The sequence below is a fragment of the Monodon monoceros genome, unplaced genomic scaffold (genome assembly GCF_005190385.1).
Source record: "Monodon monoceros isolate NGI ecotype Baffin Bay Population unplaced genomic scaffold, NGI_Narwhal_1 Super_Scaffold_2, whole genome shotgun sequence".
In the NCBI taxonomy this organism is placed as follows: Eukaryota; Metazoa; Chordata; class Mammalia; order Artiodactyla; family Monodontidae; genus Monodon; species Monodon monoceros.
In genome coordinates this window covers 72,919,832-72,934,625 of record NW_021703776.1, presented here as the reverse complement: position 1 = coordinate 72,934,625, position 14,794 = coordinate 72,919,832, and the positions used below count along the sequence as shown (strand labels likewise).

The 14,794-nt window shown below is 32.7% G+C and overlaps 1 protein-coding gene across 2 annotated transcripts in view; it reads left to right on the top strand.

Moving 5' to 3' along the window:
- The window catches only part of ASZ1 (ankyrin repeat, SAM and basic leucine zipper domain containing 1), a 79,811-nt gene extending 67,734 nt beyond the window's left edge, over positions 1–12,077 (top strand). For both annotated transcript variants that reach the window (XM_029233830.1, XM_029233829.1), the window contains 4 exons: positions 669–778; positions 6,805–6,910; positions 7,736–7,849; positions 11,524–12,077. In XM_029233830.1, coding sequence (XP_029089663.1) covers positions 669–778; positions 6,805–6,910; positions 7,736–7,849; positions 11,524–11,676 — 483 coding nt within the window. In that variant the 3' untranslated portion in view covers positions 11,677–12,077. The remainder of the gene's footprint in view (positions 1–668; positions 779–6,804; positions 6,911–7,735; positions 7,850–11,523) is intronic.
- Positions 12,078–14,794: the final 2,717 nt, after the last annotated feature.

The window sequence follows — 14,794 nt, the reverse complement described above, 5'->3', positions numbered from 1 at the left end:
TAAGGTGGTTTTTTGTACATGTGGGTATAAACGTGTTCTTCAAATACTGCCTTTTGCTAGGTTCTCAAAATGACCAAGACTTATTATTTTGCTAATGAGTAGTATTAAGTAACAATTTGAAAATAGCTGTGGGAAATATCAGAGATACTTTAATAAGTAAGATACATAAAAAGGAATGATCTTCCTGTATGAGCACATTGGAAACTTGAAATCTTTACCATCACTGAAAATCAAACCATACTACTACTTAGCTAAATCCAGGATAGAAAATTTAGTTAATTCTAAAGGTAGAACATAGACAAAAAGAAGACTTAATTCTCACTTAATCAGTGATAACATTTTAAATAATATTTTGAAGGACAAATTGTTTTACTCTGGTTTTCTGGAAACATTATATATTAAAATCTAGTAATTTGTTTTTAGAATCCATCACAATTGTTATATAATGCAAAAAATTGACTATAGTCACTATATATCTAAATATTTTAGTGATGTAACCTAGTCAGTCCAGTTACAAGCAAACTTGTATATTTTTCAGTATGGTTTTTTTCCAATATGTATCTATTTTTTTCAAGATGTTAATTAATCAAGTAGAAAACTTCTTCAGTAATTTTGTATATTGTTCAAGTATGACTACCTTATTGTACTTTAAAATCATTTCTACTTAGAATGGAATTACCAGTAGAGATCAGCAGAAAATTATGGCTGCTCTTAAAGAACTAGAGGTAGAAGAGATAAAATTTGGAGAATTACCTGAAGTGGCAAAGTTGGAAATCAGGTAAAATTAACCTACTGGTTTACATTAATACTGTTTAGAACCAACTTTCTTTTTTAATTGAATTTTGATAATGTCCAAGTTATTTTACTTAATACCATCATTTTGGCAGGGATATGGATAGTTCATTTTGCGATATAGTGTGTTCTGAAGTAGAAATTACTTTATAAAGTCAGTTTTTACAAAGAAGCAAAACTAATGCATCTTCTTAACTCACATAGAAATATTTTTGTTGTATTTTTCCATTGCATTTTGTTAAATGAGTTAATTAAAAGATCCCATGCTTTTCATAGTGTAGCTCTTACTCTCTTTAAATCATATAAATGTCAGATTGAAGATTCAGAGGGTAATATTTTTGCTTAGGGCAATAAGAAAGCATTTCTCATGTACTCAGCTCTATTTTCAGCCTTATTCTTTATGAAATTATGTTATCAATATATAAAGTTCATTTCAATATTATAAACTTGTCAAACACTGATTAGTAGCAATATTAGTAATCTAAAATTTATTTTGAAAGTAATGGTATTTGATTTTTTAAACATATTGTGGAACAGTAAATGATTTTTTTAACTTTTTATTTGAAATAATTTTAGATTCACAAGAAATTGCAGAGACGTACAGAAAGGTTCTATGTACCCTTCACCCAGTGTCACCCAGCGTACCCAGTTATCTTGCATAACTATAGTACAATATCAAAACCAGAAACTGACATTTTTCTGGTTTGTATTTGTATTTCATCAGTTATACACGTGCTCATTTGTGTGTGTGTGTGTGCGTGTGTGTATAGCTCTATGCAATTTTGTCATGTGTGTAGCTTCTCATAACCACTGCCACAATCAATATACTTAACATAACCATCACCACAATGCTACCACATACTACCCCTTCATAGCTCCCACCACCCCTCCCCCATCCCTAAAACTAGCAATTGATAATTTGTTATCCATCTTTAAAATGATGTTATTTCATGAATGTTACATAAATGCAATCATACAGTACGTATCCATTTTTGATTGGCTTTTTTCAGTCAGCCCAATTTCCTTGAAGTTCATCCAAGTCTATAAAATATAATACTTACAAGTGCAGTAGTATAGTGTAGCCTGCCTAACACTAACATTGCAACTATGAGAAACATTAATTAAACATAGGAATAATAAGTTTCCACACCATTTTAAAATTTAGATAAGTCTTCTAGGGGATAATTTAGATGATCCAGATTTCTTTAAAAATGTTATTGCAAAATTATTTCCCTTTCTCTAACTGTATCTCCTTTTAACAAGATGATCTATATTCAAAATAATGCCTCATCATTGTTTCAAAATAACATTGCATCTCTTAAATATTTAAGTACATTGTAAAGGATTTCAGTTGTGAGGACTTAAATCAGCAAACTTTGAATCTCTTTGTTCGTTTTCTTTACTTTTCTAATTTATTGCTTCTATGAAGGAATATTCTGAGTTCTACATGACTGAATTGCAAATTAAATTTTTTAATATAACTTATTTGTATGATGTCAGAGTTGCCTCTATGAATTTTCATTGTTGAGATTTAATAGACTTAAAGAATGTACAGAATCCTGAATGGTTCACTTATTAAAACTGCTGAATTTTTTAAAAAATAAAACTGGCAGACATATATTTCAGGAATTTGACCTTGTTATTAAATCACAGACTTTGTTTACATGCTGTTATGGAAAAGGTTTTACTTCCCATTTGTTCAAAGTCATTCTTTAAAGAAGAAATTAGTCATTAAGTCATAAGAAAACTAACAGCAAGAAAAGTTGAACTGATTGATTATAATCTTCTGGTAATGTGACTTCAACAATTTAGCTACTGATTTATTTTAAGATACTTTTCTTCTATGTGTTCAGTTTTATAAAATAGTCTGTTACAGGAACACACATGCACAGTACATTTACTTTTTTCTACAGTTGGCCTTAGTATGTTTTCAGAATTAGAGAATGCAATCTAAAAATACTAATAACCATTTCATTACTACTTTGAGATATTTTGAACACAAATATTAAGTTTCACCCATGTCTTGACATTTTCAGCAGTTTCTGCCCAGACCTTTTCTCTGAGCCTTTTTGATACCTACTTAAATGTATCAAAAGCATCTCAAAATTATGTCTACTTAGGAAATGATTTCTCCTCCAAAAAAAATCTGTATAGATGCAAATTTTCACACAAAAAATACATTGTTCACATCTATTATAAATATTCATCTAATATAAACTTGGAAACTCTAAATATTTAAGGTGAATGGTTGGATTATATTACATCAGTATAATTATTTTATTATGTTGTTTAAATTATTTTGAGACTTAATGTCATGGAAAAATACTCATAATAATATAAAAGGCAATATAAAACGGAGTGTGAGGTATAATGCCAGTTGTATATATTCATATGAAAAATACTAGAAGAAAATGTGTACTATAAGAAAATATTCTGTGAGAAAATATTACCAGTCATTATCTTTGGGTGATAAAAGTATTGGTAATTCTAGTTTTTCCAGATAGTCTACAGTGAGCACATAGTACTTCTGTTTCGAGTACCTTTATTTAAAGTATAAATTTTATCCTAATAACTTAACTTCACATTTAAAAAATACGGCCTGTTGTTTCAGTCAACTTACACTTTGTTGTGCTGCAGTAACAAATAACTTCTAAATCTAAATAACTTACAGAAACAAAGTTTATTTCTTGATCGCCTATATTATGGATCAGCTGCAGTGAATCTCCTCCTTATTATTCTGAAAACAGGCTGGAGAAATAGCCCCACCTCGAACTGTTCAAAAGTTACATAGTCACTTCCAGTCATATTTTATTTGCCAAAGCAAGTCATATGGCCAAGCCTCTTGTAATCCTCTGGCAGAGAGAGGCCTGGTAGTATTTGGCTCAGTAGAAAAGACATGACAATTTGATCAAATAATATAGTCTACCATACGTATGCCATATCTGCTTATTTTGAAATCCTTAAATAAGTACAGAATTATCAGGGCTGCCATGTAAAGGTATGTAGGTTGTACAGCTGTGGGGTGGGGGCTGGGCGGCCAGTCACACAGTGTATGATGAAAGGCACATTTTTGAGTTGTGTTTTTTATAATTTGCCTATCCATATTCAGTGGCCCTGAAAATTATACATCACAAGAAAGGTATATATTTTCCTTTCATTAAGATTATGTTATTTTGTTAATAATAGTATTTGCTTATTCGAACTGAGTTGTTAACTTAGTCTTCCTTGAGAATAAGAGCTTATAAGTTTATATTCCACATATATATGTGTGCTTTGACTATCTAGAATAATATACCTGCTATCATTTTGAATGACAGTTCTCAATGGATCTTAATTTCCTTAAGAATCATTACATAAAAAATATATACGGCATTAATGAATTACTTATTCAAGTACTTATTTTTTCATTGATAATAAATAAAATTTGAGTAAAGAGCACTAAAATATAAGTTTTAAGTATACCTTATATAAACATTACATGGAAACAGAAAAATTAATACAAGTAATGACTGCTGTTGTTTCGACAGAAAAATATGTTCAAGTTCTGTTCTTTCTTGAGCAAAAAGCAGAAAGAAAATTAATAAAGAAGAATTATATTTATTTGGAAATGTTTTTATAAATACCACTTTTGCTAGATAGAACAAGAGCTTATCTAAATTTTTTTATTTCAATTTGCTTTTATAAAGCAGTCATCAGATACTTTTCATAGTTGGTGACTTGATTATATATATATTATATTTGTAAAGTTTAAAGTCTTTATTTTGTATAAACTGTTTATTTTTCAATCTAATAGCTAAGAAAAAAGATTTCTTTTAAATTAAAATACTATATAAAAGTCGTGTCTTAGAGAAAAGTTTGCTATTAAGTTTCATTAGAGGTTGTCCTTGCTTGCTTTTTATAACCTTTCCTCCTAGAAACAGCATGAAAGAAACTTTGTACAGTGTATAGTCAAAACTTCTACCTATAAGAATTTCATTTGGACTCAGAAGTAGCTTTTAGTCCCATTGTATTAGTTTTTGTGTGAATTTTTATTATAATAGATACTGCTAAATAACTCTCCAGAAAGGTCATCTCACAAATTTGTCAACTCTTGATACTAATGATCTACCTAATTTTTGTCATTCCACTAGAATATAACGTCTTATTTTAATCCCATGTTTATTATCCATTTAAAATTTTCTTTTTTCTTTTCCTCTGAGTTACCTATTCTTATCCTTGGTCCCCTTTTCTATTTGGCTGTGTTAGTTTCTTTGTAGCTTTCACAATAAATTGGCTTCTGTCTTTGAAACTAATCTAGTCATCAGTATCTCTTCATTATCCGCATCATTGGACTAATCCTAATTATTTAACATGCTTGACTTTTTTCCTCCATCTTGAATCTATTCCCTTCAATACCTTTCATAACAGACCTTAACTCCTGATTTTCTTTTTCTCAGGCTACTTTTCCTTTGATAGCTTTTTTCTTCTACCCCTATCAACTCTCCCCTCTTCACAATATGTATCTTTTTTCTTTGTGGTCCTCTCCATGACCATTGTTTTGATTTCTACTGGTGACCAAAATTATAGACATTTCTGATACTTCTGTGGTTTGTGCCTATATTCATAATTGCAGGAAAGACTGAAATTCTGTTAGAGGTTAGTGAAAATAAACATGTAATTTTTCCCCATGTAAGTTCATCAACTCCCCGAATTCTGTGTAGCCTCATGAGGCTGTGGACCCCAGTATAAGTACCTACAAGACTGACATTTCTACTTGCCACCTACATGTCTCATATCATTGCCATCATCATCATTATTAAGTTTGTTTAAATGCTATATATATACTAGACAGAATGCTAGGTGCTTTTCACATGTTATCTCCTTCAGTCCTCCTGACACTCCTTTTACCTCAGTTCTACAGATACGGAAATATTTGGCTGAAGATTAGGTTTGCCCAAGATCATAAAGCTGTGGATGCTGAATTCAAACTCAGGTCTTCCTGACACTAGAGACTGTGTTCTTAATTATTATGCTATATTGCTTTCTCTTCACCCCGCTTCTTTCTCCACCACCCGCCCCCAAATTCACTTCCCTGCTTGGTAGTGCCATCTTCCACTGCAACCAAAGAACTTAGAATAACCCTAGACCTTTCCTTTTCTTTTACGTGCAATCCATCACCAACTTTTTCAGTTTATTCTCCTAAACATTTCTTAAACTAGTCTCCTAATTATTCTATTTCCACTTTTTGTTTTCCTTTAATCCACACCACTCCCCAAATAAACTTTCTCGTACGGAAATCTGATTTTCTACTTTCCTGTTTAAAATTCTTTAGTAACTGTACATTATCCAAAAGATAATATTCCATTCCTTAGCATGTCACGAAAGTTCCTTAAACAAGTGATCCTGTACAGCCTCTTTTCTTACGACTTTCCCGTAATTGTGCTTTAGTTATACCTTGGAGACCTCCTACCCCTGTTCTTTCGCACCTGCTATTCTCTCCGTCCAGAATCTCTTTTCTTCCTTACCTACCTGACAAACTTATTTTTAAGCTCCAGACTCAGTTCAAGTATGAACTCTATGAAGCATAACTAAATCCCTATTCCCATTATACTAGATTCATTATGTCTGAGTTTTAGATGTCTCAACTATAAACTACTGTTAATAACATCTACCTTACAGGAGTTGTTGGGAAGAATTTAAAAAATAATAAATGTAAAATAACTAGTGCAGTGCCTTCACATAATAGACATTCAAATATTGGCACTTTTATGTTCCTTCTTCATATGTCCCTGTGAATAACAATGTTATAATTCTATGTCTGCTTCTCATCCTGAACTTTGAGATCCTCAAGATTGGATGCTTGGTTTTCTTTGTATGCTCCAAGTCTGTTTCAGTTGCTAATACAAAGTAACTATTCTACAAATATTTTTTTAAAGAATCTAATAAATGTTATGACTAGACATTGAATAACTAGCCAAGTAAAATGGAGTAAATTGTTCATATTAGTGATTCCTTTTTATTTCCTCTCTTTAGTGGTGATGAGTTCCTCAACTTTCTTCTGAAATTAAACAAACAGTGTGGCCATTTAATAACAGCTGTACAGAACATTATTACTGAGTTGCCTGTAAATTCTCAGAAGGTATTCTACAAGTTATTAAATGAAGAAAAGTATGAATGCTGGAGAACATTCCAGATAAGTTAATGATAACTCAATAAACTGTAATGATCTGGTAAAACTGTGTCCTCTGTAAAATCACCTAAGATCTAAATAAGTCAATTTATTTAATATTACTTCTTTATACTAATTAATTGAAAAACTTTGTGTTCTAGCCCTCAAGAAAAGGAAAATGAGTCAGACCAAAAGTTAAACTGATCTGTGTATTGAACTTACCATTTGTTCTTAAAGGGAATTTAATTGTTTAAAATATAAAGTGACAGGAGACCCAAGTGAAAGTTGAAACAAAACAGTGTGTTGAGTGTTATTAAAAACCATTTCAATATAAGGATTTTTTAATGAAGGAAATTTTAAATAGAGAAAGTGTAAGTGACCTGTAAAAGCAAACTTGTTTTGTAAAGTTTTTCATGTGATTTGGTTTTAGCTATTTGCATATAGTGAAAAATATTTAATGCACTTGTTTTCCTATGATTTTTATATATAACACTAATATGGAAATCATGTCATTCTTCAAACCTTCATGACTTTATTCACCATAAATATTTTTATTACTAATATTAGTCTCCATGGTGATATATATATATATTTAATAAATGCATTCAGGAAACGATTTGACTATTTATATAAAAATACTGAGTTCTTTTGGTGTCAGGATTTATCCTGAATAAAAATATGCTTTTCAGTTATGTAATTTAATTTAATATTTGATAATGTTGTATTTTTGTGGATATAAAGTTGTGAAAAGTTGCTTTCCATTCTTTAAAATGTAACTTTTGAAAATATTAACAGATAGTACTAGAATGGGCTTCTCCCCGGAATTTTACTTCAGTTTGTGAAGAACTGGTTAGTAATGTTGAAGACTTGAGTGAAGAGGTCTGCAAACTAAAAGACTTAATTCAGAAGGTATTTAAATATTTAAAATTAAAAAGGGGGAAGATTATTTACAGCATAATATGTTAGACAATGAAGCAGTTCTGACGAGCAACTTAAGCTCCCACTAGACAGGTGGAGAAAGGACAGTTTTCAAAGGAAGAAATATACATAGGAAACAAACTTTGTTGGTCATTAATGAAATGCATACTGAAAGAACAGTGACATATCATTTTCATCCTATAAATTAGCAGGGAATGTGTTACCCTACCCATTACTGGTTATAGTTCATCAAACATAGTATTTTCATGTGAGACTGATGTCTAAACCACTTTCAAAAACAGTTTGGCAAGATGTGGCAAGGACCATAAAAATATTTGTATCTTTAATAGTACTAGTTTAATAATTCCAAAATTATATGTACGTAAATGTCCTATACGAGAATGATTTAATAAATTATGGTATAACCGTTTCTTATAATGATATGCAGCCAGTTGAAAAATATAATGAAAAGAATATATCAACTTGTTAAAGAAGTTCTATTTCTAATTTTTATTTACATATATAAATGTGAATATAAAAAAACTACCAAAAATGAAATGTTATTAGCTCTGTTAATGAGGTAGGGTTGTGGATAAAATATTCCTTCTATTTTCTAGACTTTTTTTTTGGCTGCATTGGGTCTTCGTTGGGGCACACGGGCTTTCTTTAGTTGCGACAAGCGGGGGCTACTCTTCGTTCTGGTGCACGGGCGTCTCATTTTGGTGGCTTCTCTTGTTGCGGAGCACGGGCTCTAGGTGCGTGGGCTTCAGTAGTTGTGGCACATGGATTTAGTTGCTCTGCGTCATGTGGGATCTTCCCCAGACCAGGGCTTGAACCTGTGTCCCCTGCATTGGCAGGTGGATTCTTAACCACTGTGCCACCAGAGAAGCCCCTTCTAGAATTTTTATGGTATCTTTTATAATTTAACTTTTTAAAAGAGTATGGGCTTTTTTTGGTTCTTGTTCCTATACTCATATAGAAGTCTGTATTTTGGTTTAAGGACAGGTGATTTTTTTTCCCCCTTTAAGAAAACTGGCTATAACAAAACCTAAGCTGCTAAAATAGAGAACTCTGTTGAAGGTAGATAATAAAGGGCAACACTTTCACTTGACTAAAGAACTCATTTCTGAGTCTCCACGTCTAATAAATATATTTAATATCGATAAAGTTTTTGTGAAATATCTGATGTGAACATTAGATTATGCGTTAAATTTTTATAGCATCAACCCATGTCATTTAATATTTTCATTAGTATTTTATCAAAAAAGTTATTTTCCTCAAAATAAACTTTATACGTGTTCCAGGCAGTTTGTCATTCTAGCTATTAACATGTTCAGTCAAAAGGAGTCTTTTTTAAAAATGAGCAGAAAATTGTGAAGCAAATTCTACAAATTTATAGGGGGATAAAGACATTTAAAATAGGGCAAATGAGCAATATATTTCACATTTTTTGTAGATGATAACTCCTTTCCAGAGAAAGGCATCTTAGAAGTTGTATTATCTCTGACATTTATTCATTCAACAAACCTAAGAGTGCCTCCTGTATGTCAGGCAACTGTGCTACACATTAGTTTCCTAATTATTCTCTCTACTTCCACTTTGTGTTCCTTTAATACACACCACTCCCCAAATGAACTTTCTCATGCAAAAATATGATTTTATACTTTCTGAACTTGCTGACAACACGAAAATTATAGCACCATTCATCTTCACTATATCTGTCATCTAGAAGAACTGAAGGGAAATGGTATTGATTTTACTTTTTAGCATGGTGTTTTTCCTGGGGATGCAAGAGAAATTTGGAAGGATTTGTGTAAAGATACTTCCTGCAAAGCATCAACCTTTAATGTTTAGTGTAAGAAATTCCCTAAGATATCTTTGTCTCAGGATTGGTAATTATTTGTTTTCTCCAAGATGAACTAAAAACATCTGGGGAGGTGGGGTGGAGGATTAAGATGAAATTAGAGAGAGCACCCAGATTTTTCTTAAAGGGATGAAATTAAGAAACACTGCTTTCGGGGTGTAACTTTGACTTGAAAACATGAACAATTCAATCAGGTACCATAATATTTATTTTAATAAAGTATACCTATAGAGAAAATTTTCAGCTTTCTTTAGCTAAATGGAAGGTTGTTTTTCTTTGGTCTTTTCTACCTTGAATCTATACATTTCTATGTAAGGACTGGCCTTGAAAACATATTCATTGGTTCATAATAACAGCAGATATAGTTCTTTGGGCAGGAACGTCTTAATTTTGCAGCAAGCCTGTGCATTGGGTTTTCTTTGGATTAGGCTTAAACAAGTAATAATCACCAAATAAGATTTTATTTAGAGAACTATGAGGCTTCCAGATTTGGGAGTAAGCTATCATGCCTGTTAAGCTTATGATATTTTAGAGTTTACCAATAATAACAGAAGGGATTTTTTAAAAGAAACATATGAGCTATCATAGATAAGTATATGGAGGTAACAAAGAGAGAGGGTGGGAGAGGTCAAGGCCAGACTTTAACACCACATCATTCTCTTTCAAACCAACACACTGACAGGCTCCTGTCAGAAAGGGTCATTCTAAGTAATTGGTTAATAAAAGGAATGACTGTCTCAGGATTCAGTAAATGGAGCATCAGTGTCAAAAAGGAATCTGTTGCTGAATGAAGCCATTTGGAAGTTAGACCAAGAATACAGTATTAATGAGATTGGCATTGAAGTCCATCTTCTACTATAAATTTGAAATTAATTTTGCAGGGTTTTTTAATTAAATATTTACACTGTAGATTTGAGAAGTAGTTATTTTTGCTAATGTTGAACGTATGTCACCACTCCAGCACAGGATGTTTCTAGTAAATATCACTCTGTAAATGTGCCTGATTCTTTTTATCTTTCAAGGATCTTTTGGTTTCTGCTCATTCTCCCTCTTCTGCCTCTCCCCAGCAACTATCTCCTCCCTCTCCCTCCCCCCTCCCCTCTCTCTCTCTCTCTCTCTCTCTCTCTCTCTCTCACACACACACACACACACACACACACACTCACACACACACACACACAAGTTGAGAGGCCTTCTTTAGCAAGAAAGTTCTATGTATAGGAATTTAGAAACTGACTGGGTCATGTACTTTCATTGTTGAGAAGTGCAAAAAGAACCACTGAAATTTTTGTTAACATTTGTTCCTGCGAATATATTTAAATAAAGGATTATACTTCTAGTGTTAGCATCGAATCTTCTAGTTTCTGTTGAATTTCATGTACTGTAGGTATGCCATAACAATACCTTTTTTAATAAGGTTCACTTTTTTTGTAAGAAATCAGTTGATATTTAATACAAAAGGAAAAACGACTGTCGTTCCTTATAGGTAGAAATAGAAACTTTAACATTAAAGGAACTTTATCTCCTGACATAAAAACATGTTTTTAAAATGTAATAATCTATAGAAGCATTTATTTTTAATGTAAAACTAATAGTCTACTACAGTGGGATCCTGGTTGAAAGAAAGACTGTCTTTTAAGATTTTGAATCTTTACTTTAAATCTTCCACGGGAATCTTGCATTTAGGCTACATCTAAATCAAGTGATTAACATGGATATTTTGATATTTTTAAAAATCAAAGATATTTTTATTTTCACTGTACTGCACATTAACTTTCATTTTTCCCATACTAAACATTAGTTGCAAAATGAACGAGAAGATGATCCAACTCGTATACCGTTAACGGAAGAAGTATCTACATGGAATAGTAGAATTTTGAAGAGGACGGCTATTACCGTATGCGGATTTGGGTTTCTTCTTTTCATTTGCAAGCTAACTTTTCAGAGAAAATAACCCTAATATTTGTTTTGAGTAATTATGTATATCTTATTCAAATTACCTAAAAATGTTGCTTTTAACTGTTTGTGGCACAGTATAACTACATTCTTTGCCAACACTCCATAGGAAAAATTATGATAGCTTACTGCAGAATGTTTTTCTTTAGAAAGTGGTTTGTCAGTTTGAGTTGACAATATAATTTGTTATATTTTTGTGTTAACTTTGATCAAGCAGTAAATTATAAGTGATTCTTAAGTTTGATCCTATCCTATGACTCTAATAAATAACATTTAAAATAAATAAAAGTTTTATCTAATATTCTTTGACATTTATAAAAGTGTGTTCATTTGTCACAGTGAATCTTACACTATTTGTAAAGTGTTCATAAATTAGTAGCTTTCTTTTAGTTCTTATTTTTCCCTTCCATTATTATGTAATAAGGAATTTCTTATTTAGTTTTTTTAGTTATATATCATTATAAGGAAATTATTAACTTGAGAGTAGTTTAGAGAATGCAAAGTATAAAGATAAAATGTAAAATTTTTGAATTATGGATTAAAACCTAGGAAAAATATTTTAAATGTAAACTTTAAAAAGCAGAAAATTCAGAGAGTAGTGTGGAAAGCACATTAGAATTTTTTATGTAATGTACTTTTGGGAACATATGACATGTACTATGTGTAACATTCTTGAGGATGGTATGAAAGTGAATGGCATTTGGCGTATAATTTCTCATACCAATCTAAAGAAGTAATGCATGATTTCTTTGTGGGGCTTTTTTTTTCAAAATCAAAATAATAATATTCAGATTTTAAAAGTGAGGTTAATAAAAAGGCAGGCCTAATTTAGCAGGCAATATAGTAGTTAAATCTTGCTTGACTTAGTACCATACTTAGAACAGATGCAGTTGATCTACAACTGGGGTAACAGTGCTTTTAGCAGTGCTCTTTTTGACTGTCTCTTTCTAATCTCTCCAATAGGCTGTCTGCCTCATTTGGTATTATACCCAACCCTTAGGCTCCACTAATTACTGGTTGATTGCTCTACTGTTTTGACATGCCCTGGGGCATGAATTGCTCAGCAGTCTCATAGAATTAAATTTGGACAGGGGTAATTTTTGAGGCCAGCTTTTGAGGCTTATTCTGATCAGGGAGGGGCCTTCTCAGCTGTCTCTTGCCCTGGTTCTCTCTGGTGAACTAGCTGGCCTAGTTCACCTTAGAGGAGCTGTTGTCTTCAGGAGTGCCCTTAGGCTTGATTTTCTCCACATTCTCTTTCAAATGAAGTCAGTTCCTTTGGGGAGAACTCTGAAACTCTCTTTCTTATGGACTGCTTCTCCCCCCTGGACAAAATCTCTGAGCCACTCCTCTGAGTGCTGGGTGGGGCAGTAGCCCCTGGTCTTCTGCGTTTGCTTCTTACACTTCTGCCCTATAAGTGAGCTGGCGAAAGGAAGATCGCGGCCTTAGTGTTCTGGCCTGCCATTCCTGGGGTAGAGTTCTCATCCTGTGAGGCTCAACGGAAGGAGAGAGCCCTCAGCCTCTCAGCCACACTCATCAGAATTAAGCTGCTCAAGCTTGGAGCTCTGGAGGGCATTAGAAAAGCTGGAGGATTGCCCTTCACATGAGATATGGTAACTCTTATTTGGGAGCTGAGGGGAGAGGGAGCCCCATCTTCTTGGCTACATCCACCCAGAGCTTTTGGAGCTTTTGCTAAACTGAGATGACTTGGGGTTGCCGGGAGGCAGGTGGTAAGGGAGAGATTGGATCAGTGGCTCAGTGTTCTTACTGAGTTTTAGTAGGTTTTCTTGAATAAATGTTTTTTCATTTGTTCTGAGCCCTTAGGACTCTGCAAAGACTTTAAAGTGCCAATAAAAACGTTATACTGGACGTACGTGACACATTTGTTCGTTATTAGAGGAACTAATTCAAAACTATTTGAGCAACGTTCTATTATATTCCTCTACCTGTAAATTCAGATTATCTTATCAATATTCTAAACAAAATGAACAAATTTTTATATTGCATAACAATCTTGGAGAGAGAGTAAATAAAATGACATTTTCAGAAGTGTCACCATCTCTGGACTTATCTCTGTAAGGCAGTATTATTCACGTTTCTCTTCCCAACTGATGTTTCATAATTGTTTCCATGAATTTTCTTCCTTCCTGGAATCGTTCTAACACTTTAATCTTCTGTATTTTCTTTCCTTTTGAAGTTCATGTCTACTGTGACGTGCTCCCTCTTCCCTCTCAACCCCTAACCTTCACTTTTCTGTTGACAGATAAAGCAGAAGGTAGCCCAGGTTCCTAGCCCTGTCACATTATCTTGTACCTTGTCCGAGTCTTGGTTTCCTCATCTGTATAATAGATTCTAAAGACTAAATGAATCAGAACAATGCCTCCTTGTTAATAGGTCCAATTTGGAGTTCTGAAATTAGAACTAAATCTTAGGGGCTTTATGTAAGAGAATCAATGCTTCCTAGACAAAGTGAACCCCTCATAAGTGGTTTTGCTTTTTGAGCTCACATCCAGAGATCTGATATGAGAATTGATCTTAACATTTGGTTGTTGCCAATATTTTATAATATTTTGGGGAAAATTACTAGTAATTACATTTCAATTCATTAAATAATTACTGATTGCTTAGTATGTGTAAAACAATACACCCATACATTACATATTTTACATGAGATCAGAAAACCTAAATATGTTTGCTATTATTAAGAGAGACATTGAGGTTACTGTTGTTTTATGGATGTTTTACAAACCCACTTTATAAAACTGTTTCATAGGAAAGGGGGTGGTTGAGCGTTTTGTTTTGTTTTGAATTTCCACAATTGAGAATGTGGTGTGATAGACTTATCTTTCCTTATGGGAGAAGGGCTCAACCTCAATCAATGCCTTCCTACAAAAAAACAGCTACAGAGGGAAAATCGGTGAAGTCCCAGCATGTGAAATCTTTTAGAAGAGATTTAGACTAGATTTAAAGTAAGTTTCTATTCATTGTGGATTCAAGGTACATTAGTGCTAAACCAATTTTTGGAGTTGCATATGTACAATTTCCCCTGCCCTCAGTGTAAGGTATTAAAATAAGACACCTAGAATCTTCAGTAGTTAATACTATTAACTATCCAGTTA